Source organism: Anopheles gambiae, chromosome 2 (assembly GCF_943734735.2).
Source record: "Anopheles gambiae chromosome 2, idAnoGambNW_F1_1, whole genome shotgun sequence".
Taxonomy (NCBI): domain Eukaryota; kingdom Metazoa; phylum Arthropoda; class Insecta; order Diptera; family Culicidae; genus Anopheles; species Anopheles gambiae.
The window spans coordinates 95,876,591-95,904,037 of NC_064601.1; the positions used below are offsets into that span (position 1 = coordinate 95,876,591).

The following is a 27,447-nucleotide window of genomic DNA, read 5'->3' on the forward strand; positions in this document are numbered from 1 at the left end:
TCGGATGCTTCGCATGGTAAACAAAACGCTTGTACCGGGAAAGCGCTCCACTCGATCGTCGTCTTCCGTCGGTCCTGTCTGACGACACATATTCGAAAGTTTTTCGCACAACCTGTTGAAGGTCGCTTCTTCTTCTCCTACTTGAAGAGGAACACCGCTGACATTGACCACGTTGCGGCACGTTGTGTCTAATGCGCCCTCCCGGTTAATGTCCTCTCTGTCGCGCGGACCGTGCGGTATCGCGGGAAGGGAAAATGTAAACAAATGTTGGCCGAACATTGCCGTCTGCGCTTCCTTGGCGCTACGTGGCTTGAATCACATCGCGTATTAGCGTACCGATATAACGTGCCATGTCGGTGGTGATATGCCCGGCGCTAGAAGACCTCGCTCGATGCGTCTCGATCGTTCGAATACGCGCGCGCGCCCGCCGCACACTGTAATCTAAATCCAATTGAACTTCTTCGCCGGCAATCTTAGTAGGCCGGCAATGTCTTCTCTAACGATTTCCTTCGCCATTTGCGAAACACTAAAATTGCACCCTGATGTGTGAAGGTTTTCCGCGTTCATCATAATCAGCCTTGTTAGCGTGGCCATTGCGGGGGCACACACCAAGGGCACACACCAGGGGGAACGACATATGATACTGCACGAGCGTGGAGCTGCTATGCGACATCGTTATGGTTACTAATCAGATATGCATCTAAGGTCAAGTTCAATGAATTGATTCTATTTATAAGTTGAAATGCGATCACAAGCAGAGTGGGTGGGGCAGTGACCTGTAAGCAGTTAATTAATTTACATTTACAGAAATATTTAGTATTCTGGTAACAAATTTAAATAATCGAACGAATCCTTATTCAACTGACGTTTCAATTAAAATTAAATGCTCAATCGCTATCTATCGGCGGAAGCAGACACTTCATGCTGTCCGTAAGATACTGGGACATATTGTGCGACATTTGCATCGTCTCATCACCCGTGGCTAGATCTTTATCAGCTTCCTCCTCATGCTTAATATCCAACCCCAGTGTTTCGGAACCGTCCGGAATGTCCTGTATCTCATGGTACTCGATCACCGTGCCGTCATTATCCGCCCAGAAATCGATGCTCTCGTACAGTTCCCGCATATCGGCAAATTGGTTGGCGTGCTCCTGGCACTCAGCATCTGCTAACACGTAACATTTGCTATCCTCCGACGTTGGTTTATTTTCGTCTTTCTCTATAATCGACTCATCAGTTGCATTTTCTTGTTTAGAAAACAAAAAAAAAGAATTAAATTTATGCAACTCATTTAAAAGCAACAAATCACTTACCTTGTTTCGTGGTGGGATCGTAATAGATAGGCAGCCTGCTGCCAAAGAACTTCTGCAACTCTTCCCTAGTCACCGGGCCATAGTTACCAGCAATATCGTCACCGTAGTGCGGTGCCGGCATCGTTACCTGGTCCACATACTCTGGCGGTATATCGACGGTCACATTTTCCTGCTGGCAAATGCTATTGCGCAGGTGCATCTCGATCTTCATCTTCTCGAATATGATTTCTAGCCAACTGTTGTGGAACTCTTCCAGTTCTTCGCCCACTGGCCACTCAAAATCTTTCGGCAGCGTGCAGCAAACCTTCTGCTCAAAATCATTCTCGCGCTCCTCGTGCCAGCAAAGCCACTGGTTGAAGAAGTCACAGTTGCTGCCCAGGAACTGATGATGGCAAAAGACCCGGCAGTCTGTCCCTAGTTTGGCCCGCTCCGTCTCTTCCAGCGACTCGGTGGCGCACTGCTGGAAGCCATTAATTTTCAACATCAGCAAAAAGTCCTCAACACGATTGAGCAGGAAAATGGTGGTATCGCCCGTCCGCCATTGTTCCACCATTGCGGGCACGTTGACGATGAGCCGGGTTTGATCGTGATTCCAGCACAGATAATCCACCAGCTCGGTGTTTACCGCGATCCAGAGCTTTAGCACGAAGTGCAGCTTCAGTAAATCCGATTCCGGGATGGAATCGTTATCAATTGTGATATATTCCATTTGCGTTTTTGATACTTTTTGCACGCCAAATTACGATTCGATGAGGTGCTGCTGAGGACGAAAAACTCACTAACCCGATACATGGCATGATTTGACAAATTTGGCCTTTTCCCCTTCGTTGCCATGGTAACGCAAAGTCAAAGGCCGCCAATTTTAGTGTCCGTCGCGGGATACTGCGATGACGTTTCTCCGAGAAGGCTCTTTATTTCCCCCTCTCCCACCGATTAGATTAGACTATTTGACATCCTCCATTGACGTGTCAATTATACATGTAATTTTACCTAATTTTATATTAAATCCCGTGAATTTCTTCTTTCATTGAACAATTTAGAAACGAGGTGGCTCAATGAAAAAGATAAATGCTTTAATTTTACTTCATAAAATAGTACACCAGCAAAGCGATCAGCAAAACGATAACCGCTACCAGCCCTCCGACGACCGGCAGATTAAGCTTACCTTCAAAATCATCTTCCGTGCTGGTTTTACGCCACACCTCCTCCTCCCCGGCCGGGCGTTGTTCGTCCTCTTTCACGGCAGGCACTAGCTCGACATTACACTTGAGATCCCTCGCGGTAACACCTACATCCAGTATTTCCTTTATCCGCACCAGCGGCGTTTCGACACTTTCCTCCGGGAACAGATAGTCGCTGAACTCTACCGGAAAAACGCCCGGGCCCTGGCGCACCGGGAAGTACACGCGGCGAGGCAGCTCGTTCAGCGTAATCTTGTCCTGCGGCGTGTCCTCCGTCTGCACCAGCGAATCACAGTGGATTTGAATGCGCGACATCAGCGACCGTACGATGTCGGTGACGATGAAGCGTTCCGCTTCGGCGAACGTGCATCGCGAGTGGATGTAAATCTGTGAGCTGACGATGCCGTCGAATTTCAGCGTACCCTCGAACTGTTCTATTTTCGCCTCGCTCGCGGTAAGTTCGGCAGACTGCAATGAAAATGGGGAAACATATTATTCTACCTGAACGATTGCTGTACCACGCGCTACAACCTACCGTCGGCAGATAGACGTTTGCCAGGAATTTATCTTGATTTTTCATCGTCAGCACACCCTCGACGGTGTCGGCGCCCAGCTTCGGCGCTCCATCGAACAGAATTTTCGCATCCATCAGCTGCCCTTTCAGCTTTTTGGCACATTCCGTCAAGTTTGCCTCCGTGTCGTACTGTTCCTGGTCGGCCTGTTGCTTCAACGGGTACACCTCGTCCGTCTCGAAGTACACGTTCAGCTTGTGCCAGGTCGTTAGGCGCTCGACAAACTTCCAGTCACACGGCAGGACGGTCGGATTTTCCGCCGCCAGGGAAACGGTTTTGCACACGTGCGCTTTGCTGCCGGACGAATAGTGCAGCACCAGCTTCTCGCCCTTCTCCAGCTCCTCGCACGTGCCCATCAGCAGCGGGTTCGCATCGAACGTTGCCTTCATGCTCATCAGGATGAACTTGATCGAAGACAGCAGGGTCGGCTCTTGGAACACATTCTTCGGGTGGATCACAAAGATGCCCATCACGTACATGCCGCCCGGCAGCATTCGGGTCGCATCCAAAGCGTGCTGCGCAGCCACCGTTGCGTTTAGCTTTTGCGAATCGTCCGCTGTTTCTTCGTCCGTGATGCGGCTCGCGTGGACAATGTAATCCTTTCCGCCGGCCGACGGTTGCCCGACCAGCAGTCCCATGCAGACTCCGGCCTTGCGGCTGAGCTGACGCAGATAATCCTCCACGAACGATTCGCACAACACCGAACGACCCATGCTGGAGCCTGGATGCCGCTTTGCGCACAGTAATTTTGTCCAAACGAGCAAGATGCAATGATCTATAGATGTTTCGAAAGCTGTTTTAAACCTAACATCTGCTGCAAGTTTTGCTCTTTTTCACGAATTGCAGTTTGTATTCCCCGGCAAATGACGTGTCGTGTTTCGGTGACGTGTCGTGGATGGCGACTTTCTACTGCATACATGTGCGCTGTGTTCACGTTAGCATGTTCGTGTGTATGCTTTGAGCTTAGAAAACCTTTAAAGAAAGCAAAACGTGTTTTAAGAACAACGCTAAAAGGTGGCACTCTTTGCATAAAGAATTTGCAAAATTCTTACCGACTTTCGCTGCATTTGTAAACAAACTTCTGCGAACAATTTGACATTTCTCTGACAGCGATTCTGTGCAGTTCCCAGTTTGGCCACTGCAATGCCATGTGGCGCTAGCATCGGCAACGAGGTGGAGAGATTTTTCAATCGTGCGATTCAAATTTGCAATGAAACGCCGTTATTTCAAAAGCTCAGTTAATTTCTTTTTCATTTCCCACTAACAAGACGGCAAGAAGACAAAACACCAATCACGTTGTAAACCTGTAATTATCACTTTATTTCTTTTTTCCATTTAAACAGTAAATAAACTATACACAGTAATCTGGCTTATTCGCAAATAAATAATTATCAAAGATCATTGTTCGTCGTGTGTATGCGGTCATTCGACAATCCGATGCCGTCGTCCCTTTCCTACTTCTTTTGATGCCACCTCGGTGCTAATAAATTAATTCGTCAGAGAATCATTTTCCTTCGATTTTCTTTCGTTTCGCATTCCGGGCCACAGATCTCACGTTCGACAGTTGCCGTCGCAGTTAATTACGGACCAGATCCAATCGACGTAGTTCGGCACCTTGGTGTAGATACCGAACTTGTTCTGCTTCCCACACCCATCCCCGAAGCTCGTAATACCATAGATCGTCCACGGGCTGTTCAGCTTGGTCGCATCGCGGCACAGCAACGGCCCCCCGGAATCACCCGCGCACGTATCGATTCGGCCCCGCTTGTGCCCGGCACAGAACATATTCTTCGTGATCGTATAGTCGTGATACACCGCCCGGCACCGTTCGTTCGGTACGATCGGTACCTCCGCCTCGTGCAGTATGTCCGTCCCGGCGTCGTCGTTATGGCGCTTCTTGCCCCACCCAATGATGGTGCAGGTGTGCCCGGTCGGCAGGGCCTGATATCGCTCCGGCAGACAGGAGTAACCGATAAAGTTGGACCGTTCCACTTCCCGCGGCAGCTTCAGCAGTGCCACATCGTTGTCGACCGTTTTCTTATCGTACCGTGGATGCTTAATGCTCAGCTCGACGCGGAACTCAATCTCCGTGCCGTCCGATTGCTGCAGATTGTGCTCACCGAGCCGCACGAACAGCCGTTTGCGCACGCAATGCGCAGCCGTTAGAATCCAGCGCGAAGAGACCAACGTTCCGCCGCAGAAAGCCTCCTGAAAAAACGGGGGAAGTGGAAAGAAAAGATCCATCAGTGAAAAGGATACCAATCACCTACAGTATCGGACATTAAGATAGGACCCTTTTTTTCAATGCACCGTGCACTTGTTTTGCCACGTTACTCGTGTTTGTGTGTGTGTATGTGTGTATGTGTGTGTATGTGTGTGAGTGTGTGTATGTGTGTGTTTGTGTGTGTATGTGTGTGTGTGTGTGTGTGTGTGTGTGCATGTGTGTGTGTGTGTAGTAGTAGAAAGTGAGTGTGCTTTTTAATGTGTATTTGCAAGTGCGCGTGTTTGTGTCTGAAAAACATAGCTTGCCATGATGTCATATTGCGTTGAAATTATTCTTATTATGTGTGTTATCATGTGAAACATTGTGCGTTTACACTTGGATAAAAACTAAAGTTTGCATCGACAGCAGCCCTTGTTCCTCGAACGAAAACGCAGGTGTGCTGTTTCATGAATGTGAATGCGACACCGGTGCGAAATGGACACACGCACAATAGCAATGAACTCGGCATTCTCTCACAGGTGTTTCTCCAGTGCACGCCATTGAAAGGCCTTCGTGCATCTCTGCGTTGCACGTTGTGTGCGAATGGTAAACTTTGTGCGTGCATTGAGCTGGCGCGCAGTTGTTCTTTTCAATGGGCGTTTTGTTTCATGAGCGCGGCAGTATTCTGGTCTCGATTTTGAAGGGAAGACGCTTACTCGCGTAGTCGTTGATAGTTTTTATCCATGCGATGTTTTCGCTGCTCGACAACGATGTAATTCATCGCGTATAGAAGTAGAACGCAGGCAGAGCACGGGATCAGCCGTGTCCAAGTTTTTAACCAGCGCGTTCTTGACGGTCCAAGCAAGCAATGTTAGTAACAATGGGTCGAGGTAAACGTTGTACCGATTATCAGCGCCATATGTAAAAGCGAATGGCTGCTGCTGGCATTAAGCGCAAAAGGATCGAGTTCGTAATGGAACGATCGCGCACTTTTGTGGCAAACGCGCTTCGGACAACCGAAACGTGCTTAGACAACTGAAACGCGCTTGGACAACCGAAACGCGCAAGTCAACCGGACGTCCTCAGAAGACCACGGCGAAAGAAGACCGTAACATTGTTAATATATCGAAAACACACTGATCGCGAGGGCGGTGGTCCTGCTTATCACACCAAAAACCTAACCCAAAACACAAAAAAGCTACTTACAAATCTATCCGAAACGACCTACTTGTGAAACAAACACACACATCAATACACATTCAAACATACATCCACACACACACACACATGCACACACACATACACACACACACATACACACACATACACACACACAAAAACACAAACACATACAAACCACACATAAACTTGGCCCAACGGGTGCACGGTGCGTTAAAAACCCAATGCCCTATCTTTCTGTCCGATACTGTATGCTCCCTCCCCTCCTTCCCTACCTTAAACCGATTAAGTATGGCCACCTGCCAGGGCCACTGTCCCCGGCGGCTCGTTTTTCCACCGATTATACGCAGCATGTTGTAGAGATAGTTCTTCTTTGGCTTGTCACGCACCATCGGCAAACCGCAGGTCAGCGGCTGGGGCAGGTACTCGGGCTGCAGCAGACCCCGCCGGTTGGAGAATATCTGGGCCGACAGGGTGGATGGCACCGAGACCGTATCGCTTCGGCTCAACCCATTCGGATGTGGCCTTCGCGGTCGGCTGGGCCGAGGCGTTGTCGTCGTGGTTGTGGTCGTCGTTGTGGTGGTGGTGGTCGTGGTCGAAGGTGGTGCCGCCGGTGGGGGCAGTATGATGTTGCGGCTGTTCTGGTACAGCTGATTGCCGATCCACTCCTCGCAGAAGCTGCCCTCGGTGTAGCAGTAGGCAATCTCTCGTATGACATCGTTCCCACAGAAGGACGGGATGCGGCAGCGTCTGCAAAAAAACAAGAGGAGAAAGATTGCATTCATATCTCTGTCACCACCAGCATCATCAATAGTCTCTCGGACTTACTTTAATCTTCGCGTTGTACACTTGGCCGTACACTTGGTCCACTTGCTCCACTTTGTGTAGGGGTTCTCCACCTTCCGCGGCATCTCGAAGACGGCTTTCTCGCGTGCTCGCCGCTGTGTCAATGCCGGGCCGGACTTTAGCATCCTCCCGGCCTGCTCCTCATCCTGCTCACTGGACGAACTGCTCGTATCGGTTGAATCGTCATCCACTTCACGCTTAGCCGTTCGAGCCTCCTCCACGCCCGTAGTCGCGGTGGAGAAGGACTCCAGCAGCTGTTGTTGATAGCGCTGCGTACTGTTGGAATCATTTACCAGCTTCTCCGTCGTGTGTGGAAAGGTATCTCCTTCGTGCCTGTGCATCATCGTCTGAAATCCAACGTGTTTGCTGCTGTTCGACAGTGGGACAATCGGACGCCAATCTTCCTGGTCGTCCGTTTCGGGGTACTCCTCCCCTTTGCGGTTCGAGAATCCCGTTCCATCTCGATACAGATGGTCGTAGTAATCCTCAAAGTAATCGCTCAACTTGGACGGTTGCCTTCGCGGCAGATGATACTGCTGCTGCTGCTGCTGACGGTGGCGAGGATATTTCACAAACTTATGGGAAGCCGTCTCGTACCCATTGTCGTAGTGTGGGGCCAGCGCCAGGCTCGGCGATAGAATGCGCTTATCGTCGAAATCGTCCAGATTGATCAGCAACGGTTTGCCCTTGATCATCTGCGACAGTAGCTCCTCCTTGCGGTGAAACGACGGATACTTGGACGGACTTTTCAGTATGACGTAGTCGGTATCGCTGTCGGAATCATCCAGCTCGTCGTCCTCCTGGATGATGATCTTCTTCTTCTTCTTCTTACCATGCTGCTGGAGCTGCTTCTGCACGTGCCCGTCAAAGTTGACGATCGTAAACTGGTTCAGCGGCAGAGCCGAATGATGCTCCTCTTTGGTGTCCTCGATGTGGACGGTCGGAATCGGTGGAATGTGCAGCGGGACGCAACTGATGAGTAAACAAACAAATAAACAAACATGAGCATAAGAAAGGTGTATCTGGAAACAAGGGCCACACTGCTTACATGTTCTTGGGACATATCCGTTCCTCCGTCTGGATGTGATTGCCACACTTGCGCTTGGCGATGCAGTACCGCTCCCGCTTCTGGTGGCAGTAGTAGTCGCACGGTCCCCATTTCGTGAACGGCGTGAAGAGGTGCGGATTCAGCCGACGCTTCCGGTGCGGCCAGCCGGCCGATCCGGGCTTGATTCGTCGCGGCGCCGCCGGATACCGCCGGCGGTGTTTAACGATCTTCTTCACCTTCCGGTAGCTGCGATCGATTCCGTCCAGCTCGATCGACGTTCCGGGCGCTCCGAATCCGGTCTCGCCGGTCGCCGGTACGGCCGACTGTTCGGGGATAAACAGTTGCGAGCGTGGTTGCGACTGCAGCTTCCGGGGTGTGAAATGTTTGCCATCGATCGTACCACGATCGGACGGCGTGGCTAGGGGTCGTATCAGCAAGCTGCCACTACCGAACACCGGCGTAGTCTGTTGCTGAGGAATACTGTAAGACTGTGAGAGCGAAGCAGAAAGGGGAATGGAAATTTGTTAGAGTAATTTTTTTATACAGCTTTAACAATGTAAAGGTTGATTGAAGTGCTGCAGTGCAAAAGGAAGGAACAAGAAAGAAGCCCCGAAACTCTTTGTTGATTGTGTAGGAAATCCTTCCAACAAAACGACAATTACCGACCACTCGACCCTTTTTTCCGTGCCGTAATTTCCAAGAAATGTTTCCCCCAAAACAACCCCCTCCTCACTCCAAAAAAAGTCCACCCGATTCCCAACGACGATTGGCGGTCGGAGATAGTCGACCCTCAGACAGACTCACGGATTATATTCACTGCGGCACGCCCTCCGTCGTCGTCGTCGTCGTCGTCGTTGACAAAACTCCAGGTCCAGAGCAGCAGCAGCGCGTGCGCGCATGATCAGAAGAGTCCACCTTACTACTACACACCTTCAACTTGTCGCACCGCAAATGCAATGCGCGTTTGTCCGTCTTTTACCGTCCACTTCTTCTGTGAATGGGTGGAGGCTTTCGGTCCTTTCGTCCTCTTCCCATTCCCATTCAATAAGCCAAAGCACGAGGCTAAGTAAGATTCATGAATGGAGATAGTACCCTGCACACACGCCTACTTCTTCCCCGCTTCAGAGAGCTGCCGGGCCCTCATTACCGAACATCATCCAGCCCAGGTTTGAATGGGTGCCGGCATGCGCGTATTCGGTCGCAAGCAAAAAGGAAACAAACGAACAGAGAGACACGAACTGTGCGTTTCGTTTGCCGGTGTTACAAAATCGTACTGTAATCTCTGGTGTGTCTGCAAAATCGTTCCCCACCACCAGCACCCACCGAAAGAGAACCCACCGGCACACATGCAGAGGGGAAGCATAAATTTTCAATGTTTATCGAACATTAAACGTTTCGTTCGCGGCATTCGCCAGGGTTGCGGTTGCTTTATCATGCCGTCCATTTTACTGCACACCGTTTTTAACTGCTCGTGGGTGCATCGTCGTTCACCACGGCATCGTTCGTTGCTGGTTGGTGCCTCAGGTGAGTGTCATCTTGCATAAAAACGTGTTCCCTTTAAAGCTGCACCTCTGTGAATGGTTGTACCTGGGGCAGCAAAAGGTGGCTTATCTCACCCCGCAGAGTGTGTGCCTGCGTGTGTGTGTGTGTGTGTGTGTGTGTGTGTGTGTGTGTGTGTATATTTACATGCTACCGTTGTCCCAGAATAGAAGAAAAAACCTCTCTCTCTCAAGACACTACAAACATGAAAACCACTCTTAAGCGGGAAGACACTCATTAGGATTAAGTTCAAGAATCGCCGAAGCAATCTGGTCTACTTCCAGTTCCAGCTGCGAGCTCCACATTAAACGGCGGTGTAAACGAGGTGATGAAGACAGTTCCCGTACCTATAAAACTACAATTAAGTCACATTCGGAGCAACGATAAGAGCCGGAGACACTGGCTCAATACGATCAAATTGCTCAATACCCGCTGATCATCGGTATTCCGAGTTCCAAGAGTTGCTTGCGCGGAGTTGAAGTCACCAAGCCGCGGCTAAGCGTCCACCAAGTCCACGTTGGCGGACAGAGTGTGGGTCGATCGTTGGGGCGATTGTAGTAATGGTTGTGGTATGTGCGTGTGTGTGTGTATCTGTATGCATATACCGTACATAAGCAGGTGTGTTTGGGAAGCTGCAGAGCGTCTGATTTCGTGGGTGGGTGTGGTCCTTCTATTTGGACCACGGAAAAGATGGAAAGTAACGCAAACAACACACCGACCAAACCACCGTACGTCATCGACAGCAAACACAGGGGGCTCTGGTCCATAAAGTCGTCTTAGCTTTGGTTCGTGAAGCTCGGCAATTGATATACTTTCCGGGTGGAAATACGCGATCGTTAAAACGCAATAAGCTTCTAGGATTAGAGGTTTGTTAACTGATGCTTATTGCGGTGGACAGTTAACGGCTTAATCGTGGATCAATTGAATCATGTGCCATAAGCAACCAATTTCACAAGAAAGCAGATCACGTGCTATATTTCTAAACCTGATAAATCGACACGTTAACAACCCCACTTCATCTCCATACAGTGAGTAACACAATTTATGCTCCCCCAATACAGCTGTCCATCCGAAAACAATCATCCATTCATCATCTGCTCCATTCAAAAACCTTCAAACCCACATGCTCGTGGTGTAGAAGAACTTCATTGATAGTGGAGAATCGACCCCAAAACGGCGTGATACTGTACAAGGGGGGAAAAAAGGAGAACACTGTTCAAGCAACGCTCTGAGCACAGCGCAAGTGGGTTGCAGGATTTGCATAAACGCCCTGGCGTTGTGTGCCAACGCGACCGGACTCGTCGCACCGTCAGGACGCCAAACGTGCCAAAATAGGGAACGGAACTATAATTTATGAGCGGCTCAATTTCTAGGTTACGTTATACGGGGTTTTGCATTTCGTGTGCTGCATGCCTTCGTGCCCGCATCGAAGAGAGAAACTTGCTGTCAGATGCAGAAGGCACCAGTTTTGGAGGGAAGCCCAGAGATGAGCATCAGAGAAGATCGGGTTTGAAAATGAACGCATCTAGTTCTCCACATTTATACTCCTAGTGGTACTTGCATCTATCTTATAGTAGTCGTTCACCAATGGATACTACCCAATAAGTGTCCCAATCATCTCTGCGTAATAAATTAAATCCTCTAAGTATCGATAAATTACCAGCAACCTTCCTGAGTGGAAACGTTAATGAAGCTCTCTCACAAGCCATTCCCTTTTTGTTGAATCGTTTCGCTTGCGATAAGACATTAGTTAGGCGAGTCATCCAAAATCAATCACCAACCCACCAAAGCCTAAACCATTGGCACAGTCTCTGCCAGAGCCAGACCCTCACCCATCGATCGACCTGCTCATCCGACGAAGCACTCCGCTAACGTACGATGCGTAAAGCTCGCGCATTGGACCACAGGTATTAGATCGTAAATTAGTCCTTTTCATCGTTACCCGGTCCGACCAGTTCCAGGCGATTGCGTTTAAACGAGCGTAATGGTGCGGCAGCTCTCAGCAGGTGTCACACGCCTCGCAGGCAACAAGCTTCACGAGATCGCGATCACTCTACGTTGCAGTTTGTTGCAAATAAAAACTACTCACAACATTGCATCGGCGGCACCCATTTACAATCGTTGCGAGTGTACGGCGAGGGTGTGTTACAAACGTGAAGGATCATATTTTTTTCAATTAAAATGTAACCAAATGCAACTGTTCTACGCCCCAAAGGTCATCCGCTAGCGGGGCTGCCACGATTGGGCTAGGGAGGCGATCTTTCTCGAGAAGTAACGATTTGCCCGAGCTTGTTATGACTCGTTGGCCCGGTAATGTCATTGCCAGGCGATAATTATCATAATTATCACAATAAATGATTCCGCGAATTCCAACGCGGCGTGATCTTTCGCTTTTACCCAGCAGGTGGGGAAGCAGGAACACTGTGGCGTGAACTATGTCATTTTGTGTCATTTCCCACTATCATTATCGGATGTGTTGTGTAGTGTGCGACACGGCATCATTTATCTTACACAGTAACTATTGAAATGTCATCCTGATTAAGGCCCGGCGAGTTGCATAACGGCGACTTGGAAGTCGGCGATTTGCACCTAGATTCCTGCTAGCTGTGCCAAGGGATACTATTATAAGCAATTTTGAATGTAAATTAGTGCTTGTTTGTCGGATGACATGTGGAAACTTCTGAAGAAGTCATTTATGTAGTCTTCCATTCCGGCTTTACTAAACTAAAGTGCTGATAATTGTCACGACCATGGGTAAAGAGGTAACGAAATGGTCATTTTATCATTCACATTCAAAGATTAAGCACGATCTCGACACCACAGCATACCAAAGCCCCGTGTCTGATCTCCGTTTATGTAAATGAATCCATATCTTAAACTCTGAAGTCTGTTGTGAAGATTAATTTCTGCGATTGCGTCTTCCTCCACAAAGAACAACGCGGCAATATGAATATCGTCCCAAACTTCTTCACAAAAAACATTAGTCCACTTTAAGCTGAAACCTCCCCTTTCAAATTTATGACCCATGTCTGGGGCCCGGTATTAGCTGATAAGAAAACTAGTCATCTCGCTGTATCAAACTCACCGACCATTTTCGCACACTCCATAAATTAGTACGGCTTCCAGCCACAATACCGACCGGCCGGCCTAATTCGTGGGGTTCACCCGGGTTTCGGATTTCACACCCTTCCATTAATGGCCAATTCTGAGTGTACGAGTGTGTGTTTGATGATTCAAGATCGTTGAAACGTTTCGGAGTGGCTTCTTGTGCAAAGAAATCAGACCAAAAGGTAACAACTACTTCTCGAAACGAATTCACCAGATCTCGACCGGTAAGCGACGAACGCGGAGCATCCCACGCAAGGCCCCACCAGCACTGGGAGGGATGGCAACCTTTTAGGTAAGCATCGACCTGGACATCCATCGGTTTACATCACCCATTGTCCCCAGTCCAGGGCGGTTGGATTGGCAAACCTCTCCCCGGGGTGGACTCCCTGCGGTGCTGTTTGATTAATTTCGACGGTTCCAATTTCTTCGTATCCCTCCCCTGCGAGGGTATAGTAAACATTTTTCCACCGGAAACCGGAGTCTACACGCTGATACGTGTGTGTGTGTGTGGCCAACCGGTATTCAATTAACTGCAAGCTTCTGCACTCGGCCAATGCAAATTATTTCCCTGCCAGCGGCAAGCGCAACCACCACCACCGTGATCATGTCTCATTTGCGATCACCGCTGCAGTACAAATAATAATGCAGCGGCAGTTTGTAAAATGTGCCGAAATTAACACCGTAAATTATACCTATCCCGCGGCGTGCGCACTTTGTGTTTGTGTATGCTCGGGATGCTGCTGCGTAAACGAAATGCGACGGCTGCCCAACACAGCCAAAACCCACTCAGATATCGCAGCTGACAACTTAACAAACACATTGACACTCGATCTTCATCTTCGAGCGAGAGAGAGAGAGACGGAGAAAAAGAGCAGGAAGAAGACACGATCTCTCGAAGAAGCACAATTCATTCATAAAAACTTCCCACCCTCCCGGCCCAACTCGGGATGCCCTTCCGCCCTTGCAGCCATAGGGGGTTTGCCAATCCTTTCCAACCCCCCTGTCGGATGTAGTGTGGCTTTATTTATTCATCTCTGTCGTTCCGCTGAGCGCGCAGTTTGTGTTTGTTTTTTTACTTTTGTTGGGTGGGGGGGGGGGGGTGGAAGGCGATTTTTTGGGGGTGTGCGTATGTTTGCTTGGGGGTGAGTTTCGTGAAGGAGAAAAAAATAAAACCACAAAACCATACGGTTACGCATGAGACACCGAAAGAGACTCTGTTCGCCCACAATCGGGCTGGCGGGAGTGTCGGGAACTTCGTCAACATGACCCCCCCCCCCTCCCCTACCAAGAACGGTGATTATAAATCTTCGTTTGACAATCATCCGAACGCGATTTGGCGCTAGGCGTGTGTGCGTGTGTGTGTGTTCAGGGCGATCCTCTCCCTATGTGCAAGCCAACGCGCATGGTCTCGCAAGCCATATGGCCCGAGCACCATTGGGAATTTGAACGAGGTGCTGGCGGTGTTGGAGTTCCCCCGAAACGCGTTCGCTCCAAGGATCGGTTCGATCCGGGGGCGAATGTTGACGCGTGAATCCATTACGCCTGTTGGCGGAATAGTTTAACCGGTCGTACACGTATTGTTGAACAAATGCTTGATGTGACGCGATCTACATAGGGTGCGGGTTTGGGTACCGCAAGCTCTCCAGTAGAGTGTGCTCTCCGCAAAGCCTAGCCAGCTCGGGCGTTGGAGGATAGAAGGCATTTGCCCGAGCACTTCCGAAATGGAATGGGCGGTAGAAAGGGGGGGGTCGTGTACGCATTATTCATCACCAGCATGGAGGGAAACAAGTTGCTAGCAACACGCCGCCAACATGAAGCCTGAAGTGTGTTCATTTTGCACTCACTTTGGGATGGATGACGTGTCAAAGTACATCCTCAAGAAATTACAAAAACAGATACTCAAAACCACACCAAGTTCGCATTAAACTGTTGCAAATTGTGGTCCGTGTCCCAAGCAACTATTGCTTGTAAAAAGCCTTCTTATAAACCACCAATAGTGTACAAAGAGCGCACGAGACATCACGGTGCCCTTTTGCGCGAGACTTCCATACCCGAGCGGGAACGTGAGCGTGACAGCGCCGTGAATGATTTATACGACCCGCACGAATAAATCAGGGGCTCCAGCTGGTCTCCGGGGGTTGGGTGGGCATAGTGCACAATCGTTGGAACAACCAGCAACCGGATTTGTGCGCCGGTATACCGGTTCGGTCGTGTATTACAGTGACACAGTGAGCGCCTGGGAGAGCTGGATGCAACCAAACTTCTCTGTTTCACCGACACAAGCGGGAGTCATCAGTAGTTACTGGCCCTTACAAGTTTAGGCCCTGGAAAAGCAGGTTTCTTTACGTTCATTCATCGTGGTGCGAAAGAGCTACTGCCGGTGAAGTTGCGCCCTTCGGAAGCGCCGCTTTGTCTAAGACAGTGTCTAATAGCTGAGGTTGTGTGGCTTTAAGCATTAAAAGGGGAAAATGAATTGCTCTTCCAATTTATAAGATAAAGGGATTAATTTGAACATGAAAAGTGAGGTCCGATTGATCACCGTCTTTTGGAAAGTATTGTTCTATTAACAGCATCATCCAGTTTGAAGTTGCTCCCGTTGCTCTATCACTTTCATCGCTACACCAATCAGGTACATGTTTTCTGGTCCGGTATTGGAGTTTTGTGTTTTGTTTTTGCCATCTTCTGCCACTTTCTCCCGGTCATTTCATTTTTGTCTATTACCAACCAATGTCTCCCAGACGTCTGTCTGCCTTCCCCTCCCTAAAGGGGAGTTTGCATTGTCCCCGTTTCGCGATTCGCGATCACTTACTGAATTTCTCAAACAAAAGCGACAACGACTCGTTGGCTTCGTTCGACCGCCATTCGGGCAGGTCTAGCAAAGAGCAAGAGGAGGATCATTACTTTCCATTTCGTTACCGCGTCACCATTAACACACACAAACGGTGCTACACGGGATGAAAAATGGCTTGTGTTTTTTTGGGGAAGGAAGCGAAAAGAGAAACACTCCCTGAGTTACAAAACGATATTAAAAGTTGTTAGAGATCGCGCATAACTCCCGCCTGAAAGTGAGTGGAGGACATTTTTCAAACCCAAACTCGCGCCAGAGCGCTCGGTCAAGTTGGTCCCAATAATTCCCCCCAAAAAACACAAATCGATGATACGTTAAAGGGCAGCAAATTTGTTATGACACGCTTCGAAATGTCACCGAAGGTCAGTTCACGCCGACAAATAAACAACGCGTGTGCGCCCTTTTGCATCCTATCGCCCTGCTAATGTGTGTAGTAGATCAAGATCACGAATTAGCGCGCATTAGGGAGGCGCGCTACAAACGGCTTGAACGATCACGCAAAACCCTAGGTCACGGACCACGCACACGGTCCGCCAAAAGTAAGGTGCAAAATTGGACCCCCTTGGCGTGAAAGTGAAAAACGTTTTCGATGAAAGACGTGTGTGGCGGGAGAAAAAGGGATGAGGAGAATAAAATTTATGTGTTCTTTTAGAATGAAAACCTGCGGCGCCAGTGCGTGTGTGGTGAAGGGGAACCAATTTTCTAACCGGTCCAAACAAGCTGAATTATTAGAAAGAGGGAACCGGTGGAAAACGGTTGGGACACACTCAACGCTAAGATTGGTGTTTTCGTCCCAATCTGCTCGGACGTTGTTAAAAACCGTCGCCGCGCCGGCAGGAAGGTGCACACCATCTCTAGACGCTGGTCGTGTGCTCGCTTATAATTAGCCTTGAACATGACTGCAACATGACAGGGGCGGCGATAAGAAAGCCGGCGGGAGATTCATTAGCCGGACCAGGGCCAAATTCTTCCACTGGGGTGGGGGGGGCGCGGGTGGAATTTACATTTTGAACGCTTGCAATGTTGTTGCTGTCACGTTTCGGAAGAGCGGACAGAGGGGGGAGGGGGCCAGAAAGGAAAAGAACAGAAAAGTATTGTAATTCTTTTGTCCACCCCATATTCATACACAAAGTATGATAGTCAATTAATCAATCTATAAGTAAACGTTTTTAGTGTATACTATATCGGATGACACTCAAGGAGCGAAAAGCTATAAATACACGGTTTGTTCAGGACGGGAGTAAATAGGCTGCAAACAAATCGCTTGTAATGTATGTAAATTTATGCTTCACGGCATGAGAATTCAAACGCAGACAACTTCATAATGCGCGCTAATCCTCACCAGCGCGCCGGGCGCATTCTAAAGACCCGTTGAATTATGTGCTAAAACATCATGTTCTCTAGCGCGTTATCTTTATAACCCGAACCCGCGTCTTTTTTGTTCAAATGCTTCTCACCTCATCTTTGTCCCCGACCTCTTCTTTTCCGTTGAACGGCGCCTGTACCGAGTACCCAACTTGCTCTGAACATCCAGCCTCGCGTTCGTTGGCGAAGTTTAACGTTTAGCCATTGGCAAAAATATGACTGAGCAAAATTGCAGAAAATCACAACGACAGGACGCTAGACGTTCCCTTGCTCTAGCACTCGAAAAGGGGCCCGGTGAAATCCACCCCAAGCCGTCAGACCGCATTAGAGTCGCGTTTAGATCAAAGCCGCACAAAGCGGATATTGGGCGCATGTAAAGACAGTTTTTGCCTGCCAGGTCCGTGCGCGCGCGCACACACTAGACACATCAGTTTTAATGGGAAAATGGTGTTAATTTTGATGTGCTCCGGTTTTACGATCCTGGTGCCACTGGCGACTGAGTGTGCTATTTTTTGTGCGTGTGTGTGTCTATTTGTTTCAGCCAGCTAAACACACAGTTAGACGCCGGGGCCACTTTATGATCCGCCTTACTGGGCCGCACACACGAGCTTGAAGGGGGAATAAATTCTGCACGCTCCAGAAGTCACTCCATAAAATGAAAGATAAATTATCTCTTCCCCTCTAAACAACGGGGGCTTTCGTTCGCCTTTAGGTTTCAAATATTGCATTGTTAATAACTAAAGTCTAAACGCCTAAAGCCTTTGCTAACCTTAACTGTTGATTATTATACAGAGATTTGGGTTCCTGATTTTATAGACAGTTTTGGGTTAATAATAAGCAGCTCCTCAGCTGCAACAGCTCATCCCAACATTCTTATCAACCACAACGATCAATTACTTGCTAACGGCAATACATGCACACCTGTTCGGGGGCCTCGAACTTCGGATCATCATCATCGCCAATCTAATCAATGCGCAGCGTGTCGTCTACCATTCTTCACGCAAGGGCACTAGTTTTTTTGGGAAACATTTATGCATTTGCTCTTTGGTCTTTTTCCCAGTCTTGCGCTCTCACGATCGTCAACGATTCATCGATCATGCCTCGCTGCTAGATTACACTTGCCTTCCGCGTAGCACCATTCCTCGTGCTCGATCACGTGCTCCATGTGTCCAGTGTATGTGTATGTGTGTGTGTGCGTGTTGGGTATGCTCACCGCATAGAACATAAATCAGCACGAATCCAATCAGTGCCGCGCGACGAACCAAACCAAACAGTAACAAAAATGAGACATGGAATTCAATCAATCCTCCCGCGAGCTCATCGACCGGGAAAGCCGAATGATTTATGTAAATTGTCTGCGCGCGCATGTGTGTCTGTATGTGTGTGTGTGCATGTATTGATTGTCTCCGGGTGCTGACAGGCTGCCGGTATGTGCCTTTAGATTGTATCAGCTGACCTTACCGGGTACGACCGTGGCAGAGAGGTTTGCTTAATCTAACTGCCCCGAAACGAACATTCAAGCGCCACACTGGTACCACGATCGCGCTTCCAACACAACAGCGCCTCATTGTTGGCAAATTTTGAAAGCGACACGCGAATTTATGTTGTCACTGATAAATTAATTTGACAGCTGCATTTATTTCAAACAAAACGCCGCGTATCTTACGCGCTCTTCTTCTGCAGCAGCTCCGCTCCGTTACACGTCCACGCAACGGGCGGATGAGCGGATGTGAACGCACGGAACACCGGGAACAGGCGAGCCGCACGTGTAGGTGTTACATAAATTTATGAACTTAAATATTTAAACTTCCCTCCTCCCTGGTCTTTGCTTTTCGCCATTCTTTGTTCACTTGTCACTTGCGCACAGTGCAGCTTCTTGCGATCCCATCTTGCCATCCGTTTTCGACCCGTAGAATGTTTTAGTTTTGCAACATTTCCTGCTCCCCCTCGTGCGCTTGTTGATCTTCTGCCTAGCTGCTTCTTAATCGCACTTTTTATCTCTACACACAAACACAAAATCGATGATCATCTTAAAGCGCGGACCTTTCGAGAGGCTGTGCGCTGCTATTAGTTTGTTTGCTCAGCTCGATCGTCGCCGTCGTCGTCGTCCTCGTTGGCTTCATCTCGCGTGTGTTGAAGTTTACCATTTCACGTTTGCACAAACGGGCCTGATCCAGATCTGCTGTCCGAGATCAAGATCATGCAGCTCTCGCACAAGATATCTGTACATCGAAGATATCACCCGGTGTGGATGTTTCAACACATGCCCCCCCTCCGTCCGCAGACACAGACACATCTGTGCGTGAACTCTAATATTTGATCGCCTATCGCCACGGCAAGATCTCGCAGACGGAGTGCAAATGTTCCGCGTAGAACATCGAAATTTGTTTTGCATTGGAAAGAAATTTGATACCTTTCCCGCTGGTTGTGTTGACTGTTTTTTGTTGCTTTGGGGGTTGGAGATTGGAGTGCAAGGAAGCATACACCAAAAAAAATCACAAGAAGCAGCAAGACAACATTTCCGGTTATAGCCCGGACAGCGTCGTGACTGACCGCGCCTGAAGCACAGGAAAATGTTAGTGCATATTAAGCGAACGGGTTTTGTGTGCTGCTGCGGCCAACGTCTGTGGCTCGGGGACGGTGAGAGTTTTATGGTACCCCGTACCGGGATCCAATTTGTGCAACGTCCCGGAGATCGAGAGCAGCACCCGATTAGCATGCGAGTTTTTATAGCAAATTTATGCTTATGGCCGTAATCAAATGATAATTTTTCGGAACCTAATTTTCGATCCTATTGGTCAATGTGTCAGACAAAGTTATCGGTGAGTAGTTTATTGTTTCATCAGCGGGCGAACTACAGTTCTGGAGAAGAAGTTTAAGAACTCCAGAGACCCGTAAGATCTATCCATACTATTGAAACATCGAAGAACCCATCCCATAATTACATATGTATCCACTTCGCATCAGAAAAAGTTCAACCTCAAACCAAAAACCGTTTGGCTGCAATGTGTGGAAATGTTTGCCACATGTTTACCCTCAAACGTTTTGTAACGATAATCCAACAAATCTAACAACTTCTTATGCCACTTCACCGCCACTAATCGGACACGAACAACCTTACCAGAATAGAATAAATAATTGGTATCCAGCTCCTCCGAAACTGCTACCAAACTGCAGCGACGCAAGCCACCCGAACCCATTATCCACCATCTGTCCGCGAGGGGGAGGACTCCAAGAATTTTCTCACTCACCCGCCCCCTGGGTAGACGGCAAACCGGGATTCTGCCCTACCGAAGGGAACAGATTTATTGATATCTTAATGCTGCCGGTCCAAACAATTCCCAACCCAACGTCGTGTATCCACGTTCTCCTCCCACTGACAGCATAATTCATAGGAGGGCAGAGTCGTAACAGGCCGGCCCCTCGCCTTCAGGGGGTAGATTAATTGATGCGTTCGATGCGTACGAAAGGGTGGCCGGGGAGAATACACGGGATGAGCCCCCTTTGCTTCGAGGCAGAAAACCTGAAAACTGAAATCAAATGATACTCTAATAGGTTTTTATTCGTTCCTATCGACAACTTTTCGTTCGGGGGATGCCCTTGTAGGAGATGTAGGGACAGGAATCCACACCGCATTCTATGCCTATGATTTAGAGGTCATCGATGATGATAGAATGTTTATCCGTCCGACGATCGGTACTCAAACGAAAGCTGGGGGACTTGAGTAGAGGACACGGAAGAGAGCTTTGCTGCAGATGCACATGTCTTCCAGACAAGATCTTGCCACGATCATGTGTTGACGACCGACAGACGGTGGATGGTTCTGTACGAACGCAATGGAAATGGACACCAATGGAAAAGACAAACCCATTCAGCGACAAGAACCCATCGGCCCCACGTTCTTACGTTTTAGTAGCATCGTCTTGCTATCAACAACTGTGCGTCTGCTGCGTTTAATGCTGCCGCGTGTCTTTGGAGAACTTCCACCAGCGACCTCGTCACTCTCTGCTAGCAAATATGATATATGATCGTGTTTTGAAGAACTCGAGCTCAGCTCGCATTTGATCGATCGATACCGTACGCCCGTTTTATGCCGGTGTTCACTCTGTCAGCCGCTCGCTGTGTGGTCCAACAGTACGCCTTCTTCCACGTACTACTTCAAGATATTCTCCATCGTCAGCGGCTAGCGGCTGGCCTCACCGTACTTTCGTGGAGCGAAGGGCCAGTCCCAACCAGTACAGTGAGGTGATATTTATAGACAAGCATTGTAGTCCGAACACCACCGTCTATCAAGGCCAGCGTTCGCGTGTGTGTGTGTATTTAGGGCCAGGGAAATGTAAACCATTCCCCCTAGCACCACGATCGAGATCGCGTGCTCGTGCTGGAAGAGTACGGAATCCATCAGCAGCGACAATCTGATGGTTCGGGGGTGGTCCGTAATCGATTTCACAGCCACTTTCTTCGAAAGTTCCGCGCCGCCGCCGCCACCACCGCAGGTTTTCCATCACTTGTTTTGCCTTCACCCCCGATCAGACCACAATGATGCCTGGCCAGAGGGCGCCAAGGTTCGTAAGCAATTCAACAAGCGTGTCGCAGAAAGTGTCAAAGAAAAACCGCATTAGCTGCGCTCGGTTCCAAGCGCACGCGGGGAATTGTGTACCAAAGTGGAGTGGATCGAAAGTGCAGCCACCGTTGCAAATGCTGTTTCTTTTGTTTTTTGCCTTTTTTGCCAACCCAATGCTCGCCCCAATAGAGATCAATCATGCGTGGTAGGCTTTCGTTACGCACGTAGCATTTCCTTCCCCAGTCCCAGGAAGTGATCATCGGACTGATCGGAGTGAACACAATGTTTCTCGGCTGGCGGTGAATTTGAGCCGCCCGCTGTTTGCTAAACCGATGACACGATGCCGCCGAGCCGTGCCTTAATGCGTAAAACATACGCCGCAGAGCAGAAAGCAAACCATAAATTGTGTCTTTCCAGCGGGCACTGGACAAGAATGGCCATAATCCGCATTCATTAAACGACATTCGCGGACCATGCGCTTCCGGCCATTAAAATGTGAAATGTCGCTTACGAGTACGAGCTTGAGGTTATTGGCGTCTGCAAACTTAATGAGAATGTTGGTGGTTTTATAAATTGAATTTACATGGAGTACCAGGAGTACTTGAGTACATTTCTTCAGACTTTTTTGTTGCGTATTCATCCAATGGGTGGTCCAATGGTGCTTTATCGGGTAACTTCAATCGTCCCTCACTGTTTACGCATTCTTCGCATTGTTTACCTCCACGGCAGCTTTTGTACCCTTTTCCCTTATCGATTGCGTTGGATCACACACAACAAATTCCGGCACGTCGTCAGACCCACCGTGTGTGCGGGCGCGTGAAAATCGAATTAGTATGCGACCACTTTTCCTCGCGCGAGAGACCTACACACCGTCACGTGAAAAATCACCCCCATCGCCACCGAGCACAACGAGCAGTATGCAAAATTACGTGAGGAATAGTGCTGCAGGAGAGTCAAAATCTGATCCACACAGCCGCCAGCCGCCGGTCCTGAGCGGATCGTGACTGGCAGCAGACACCGCGCAACAAGCCAAACCGACCAACCAACCGACCGATCGGCTGGAATGTGGGTTTTTCGCCTCCGTACTGCACGATGTGCCAGACTTTTGCATTTGTGCTCGGGGAGGGGGGGTAGCAGATAGTGGTAGACTATAATGAACTTTCCGGAATAGAGGCGTTTGCCAACCAGAGCGACGTTCGTGCGGATCCCACCGATTTGCGATTATTGTACATAGAAACCGATCGCACAGCAATGGAGGGAAGGGTTGCCAGTGTGTTCCGGCAAGGGTTGGGTGCGGAAGGGGTGTCCCCATGGGAGTGCAATACCTGTAACCGCTGCTAATATATTGCACCTTTTTTTAGGGTGTAGCGCTGGTGTGCGCGTGTGTTTCTCTCGCGCATGTTTTCCGCTTGGAGACTTGGGGGCAGGGAAGAAACAAGGGCTTATTGTTATTGTGACTGACAGGCAGGAGAGAGAAAGAGAGAGAGTGAAGTAGGGAAGGGGGGAGAAGGAACATGATGTGACGCACGTCTCGCAAAAATTCAAATCACTCTCGTTTAAGGGTAGGAAGCGGTGTGCGAATGCAAAAGTTGGAGCTTGCATAGATGCTAAACAAGCGCCCGGACTAGATGCGCCATCTCGCGTTATGCGCGTCAAGCTATAGGGTTGGACCGAGGGGGGCAACGTGTGTTGTGACTTGTGGATGGTTTGTTAATCAAATCGACCTGAAAATCGTTCCCAACACGGTATCTCTCCCTACAGGCGGCGGGCGGTGTCTTGAAGCGAGGGCTTCTCACGTCAATCTAGATGACATGATCGCGATCTTTTACTATTGCTGCGCCGTGTTTATGAGTTGGCTCTTTGGGCCATTGGTGTGCTTTGACGCATAACATGCACACCTTTCATCGCTTAAACGGTAATAAAAAGAACACTTCAGCGTCTCCTGGCTGCTTGGACAACGGTGCGGCAGTTGCTGCAGCAGTTGTGTGGCAGAGAGCGTAACGAAAGAACAGCATTTAATTTAATTTCCCTGCCGTTATTTCCGGCCCAAAACAATATCATCCTATTTCGTGAATGCGCATAGGAAGTAGGTTACGAAACGGGTTTCGTCCATCTTTTTTTTACGACCCCACCCCTCCGACAAGGGGTAGTAGTTCACAAACGGCATCGATCGCGCAAAAGCAATCGGAGCGCACAGCGCAACGCAACCAAAGTGTTGTTTGTTCACCTCTTTAAGCCATAATTTAACGTGCAATTGGCCATTTTTTCCTCTGTATTTTTGTTCGTGCTGTAAAAGTATTCTGCCCAGTGCGCATTTGGATTGATATTTTCGCGCAGGAGGGACAAAAAAAAAGCGCACAATGGAAAGACAAATTGGCAGCAGTGGCCACACTGGCGCAGGAAAAAGGGGGCATGTTGGTGGTGGTGGAACGAATTCGGAATGAAAACGTCATAAAATAACAGTTTCCACTTTGGCGAGGTGTATTTATTTTTATTTATTATCCCATATCATTACCCGGCTTGTTGCCGACCTGCAGAGCATCGGGTGGAGGAGAACACCACGAGGCTGGAAATTCATTGACGATAAATTAGGGTTTATCATCTCTCGCCGGTGCGTTTGGTGAATGGGGCAAACGGGAATACGAAAGGGGGGGGGGACAACATGGACCAACATTACAATAAATCATTTTCAAGCATTCCTTCCGAGTTTTCGGAATCCGAGAAAAGTGGAAAGAACCACCTATCGCAAAACCGATATGTCAGCAAGTATTTACCATCGTTCGGAGAAGAAAAAAAAAACATCCCGCTACAGATACAGATAAAGCAATTGAAACGAGACAAACCACTCAACGGCCACCGGAGCCTTGGTAAAGAACGGAACGAAGCAAATGGTTATGCTTCTCCGCACGAGCATGTCGTCCGAACCTACCGCAACACTGCCACAAGAGAATCGATGGATTTTATGGACCTTCGATTTGCGGGTCCGTTAAGATTTATTGATAAACCTGACGGTCGGTGAATGCGAGGACAGTTTCCCATCTGCGGGTGGTTTTAAAGCGGGGGCTTTCGTTTTAATATTCCACGCTGTAAATAAGGGGGTTTGTGTCAGTAATTCGCACAATCGTATAATTAAATGCAGCACACCTACCATGCGGCCATTTCAATTTCTGGACAAATTTATTCGTTGAACATTCGTTTTAAAAATTCATAAACTTTTTCTTCCCCCCTTTTTTGCCCAAATCCATGAGGTCGGAATGGGTGAAGCAATCGTTAAATAAACAATCTACGCGAAAGGTGAAGTACCGCCCAAATGGGGAAATAAATCACTTTAAACGAATACATTACATAATGTAGGTATTACCATTTTTTGTATAATTACTTGTTCTCCCCTTGCTTTCCCAACACAATCGCATAGAGCGTCAGAGTAATTAAAATACATTGTTGCTTTGTTTATCACACAAAACACTCTGTTGCAGGAACACCGGCAGTAGTAGTAGTACACCAGCAGCAGCAGCAGCACGTGCATCGTCGTGTCGTGGTAAGAAAATAATTAAAGATAGTTTACGGAAGGCCATCCCCGCCGTTCCATCGTAATAAAAAGAGACTGTAAACAGTCATCTGGGGTCGGGCCCCAAAACCAGTACAGTACAGAGGTGAAGTCTTCTGTCAATCAGGGGCCTTCCTTCACGGGGGTTTTCCTCCTACAAGTCTGATAAACATCCGAAATGCATCACACCGCATGTTGTTGTTGTTGGTTAAGCACCCGAATAAACTTCATTATGCAGTGCCGCGTATTTGTTGGCGCAACTAAATAAATCTCCTCGAGCGATCGCCGCCAACGAGGGCAACTTTGTGGGGCTTTAATTTAAACCCCCCGTTACTGTTGGTGCTCCTGTGTGTGGCGTTGGATCTTCGTTCTAGCCTCTCTGCTTCTAGTAACGGAATCGTTCTGATTGGTGTCTGATTTTCTGGTTCCATAATTCACCACGGGTGCGTCGTGTGCAGACTTGGCTCTGGCGGGGTGGCAGATAAATCACGCCACAAGGGGGAAGCTGTGCTGGAGCTGGAAAGAAAAACACGTCTCTCTAATTGGTGTCCCACGATGTGTCGAATTTCACTCGACGTTTTGGGGCGGGCTTCTCCGCTCCCGCCCTGTGATTGGTAATGACGGTAAGGTAAGAGACCGGAATGATGGAAAACACCTGTACCTCGTGTTCGTATGCGGATTGGTAATTTGGTATGTTAAATCGAACATTAATTTAAACGATCGTTACCACCGCGTATGCTTCGTACGAAAATGCTTCAGCAAACGCTCACCATTTCCCTCATTAGCTTAGCCTTCTGAGGGGGTATAATAAAGGAAAGCGCATTTTAAGCGCTTACTAAAAAAAGTTTCTGCTTCTCTCTCTCTCTCTCTCTCTCCTCTAATTGATCACTGGAATACGCAACTTGTAGGCGCAGTGACTAGCAGCGTGCGGAATTCATCTTCCGTCCTGTCCTGTTTTGTGTGGCTTTTATTTATGATGATTGGCTAAAATTGTTTTGACGTGTTTCGTCTAGCCACAATTATTTCCGTCCGCGGTTAACGCGGCGTTAATCACGCTCAATTTAGATTGTGCAGAGGCGCTCCTCTATTTCCCGTGAGATCCTCACAGTCACCGTGAGGCTTTTAGATGTGATAATCTACAGAATGCTTCATCTAGTGTACAAAATTGTTGAATTATCATTCTGTTGGTGACTCCTTCCAGAGTGGGAAAATTGTGTTGAATATGAATTTTCTACAACTACAACTCTTTTGGTCTAATGAAAATGGCAAACGATTTTGCTCCGTGAGAAGAATAAACGTTCCCAACAATCTTCTGTTCTTTATTAATGTACCGGAACTGAGACGATTCGCAAACAGACCACAAACGATTCCGAAAGAACCGCATCCACCATCGAACATTGCTGCATAAACAGGTTTCAAAGTGTTATTGTCTGTCCTTAAATGTAATTGGAACTTATGCAAAGATCGTATAAAATTACTACCATGAAGAAAAGGTTACCTTTTCCCATTGCAGATCGACTTGTGCAGAAGGTGAGTGAAAAATATGTTCACACCAAATTGGTCCTCTCACCCAGAATGGCTCAGCCTCGGTAGACGAACTCAATCATTCATATCCCCCGGGTGGGGTCACTCTTTCCACCCATTCCCTTTTTGCCGATGGATAGCCGGCGGATTGTTTCGCCAAACATGGCAGTAAAGCCCCACAGCCCATCAATCCGTCATATCCGTTCATGGACGATCAGACACTTTATCTGCGCCCAATGTAAGCGCAGGATTTTAGCCACCAACACCAAGCACAACACCCGCAAGAGAGTGTGTGGAGCAGCAGTTGATTGTTCGTGCTGTTGCAACATCTTCATAAAAACCAAACCTCAGCTGCACCTCACTATAAGCAAACCAGCCAGGGAACAACGTGATCATTGTCGTGCCATAAGACGATGATAATCGGATTGGATCGTAAAAGCAAAACCTCGAAGGATGACCCGCCGGGGTAGGAGTAGACGCGTTCCGGTTAAGGTCAATCTGTTGCCATAAAGTATGGAAATATCAAGTATGTCTTCTTTCGCTCCGAGAGTTCGCAGGTTAACAAATGCTTCGGGAGTGACAAGGGATGAGTTATTCTTAAAAACTGAGA

The 27,447-nt window shown here is 48.5% G+C and overlaps 3 protein-coding genes across 4 annotated transcripts in view; all 3 read right to left on the bottom strand.

Moving 5' to 3' along the window:
• Window positions 1–733: 733 nt before the first annotated feature.
• On the bottom strand, window positions 734–2,093 carry LOC133391035 (uncharacterized). Its single transcript, XM_061640909.1, has 2 exons — window positions 1,314–2,093; window positions 734–1,246 (listed from the first exon to the last, which is right to left on the bottom strand). The coding sequence occupies exons 1-2, from the start codon at window positions 2,020–2,022 to the stop codon at window positions 888–890; spliced, it is 1,068 nt and encodes a 355-aa protein (XP_061496893.1). The 5' UTR covers window positions 2,023–2,093; the 3' UTR covers window positions 734–887.
• Window positions 2,094–2,365: 272 nt separating this feature from the next.
• On the bottom strand, window positions 2,366–4,218 carry LOC1276789 (protein odr-4 homolog). The gene is made up of 3 exons (XM_316179.5): window positions 4,119–4,218; window positions 3,030–4,038; window positions 2,366–2,962 (listed from the first exon to the last, which is right to left on the bottom strand). Exons 2-3 carry the CDS (start codon window positions 3,777–3,779, stop codon window positions 2,393–2,395), a joined length of 1,320 nt encoding a protein of 439 aa, XP_316179.5. The 5' UTR covers window positions 3,780–4,038; window positions 4,119–4,218; the 3' UTR covers window positions 2,366–2,392.
• A 139-nt stretch (window positions 4,219–4,357) lies between these two features.
• Window positions 4,358–27,447, bottom strand: part of LOC1276790 (uncharacterized) — a 37,344-nt gene continuing 14,254 nt past the window's right edge. For both annotated transcript variants that reach the window (XM_316180.5, XM_061640887.1), the window contains exons 3-6: window positions 8,343–8,830; window positions 7,277–8,266; window positions 6,724–7,198; window positions 4,358–5,274 (exon numbers count right to left, since the gene is read on the bottom strand). In XM_316180.5, coding sequence (XP_316180.5) covers window positions 4,618–5,274; window positions 6,724–7,198; window positions 7,277–8,266; window positions 8,343–8,830 — 2,610 coding nt within the window. In that variant the 3' untranslated portion in view covers window positions 4,358–4,617. The remainder of the gene's footprint in view (window positions 5,275–6,723; window positions 7,199–7,276; window positions 8,267–8,342; window positions 8,831–27,447) is intronic.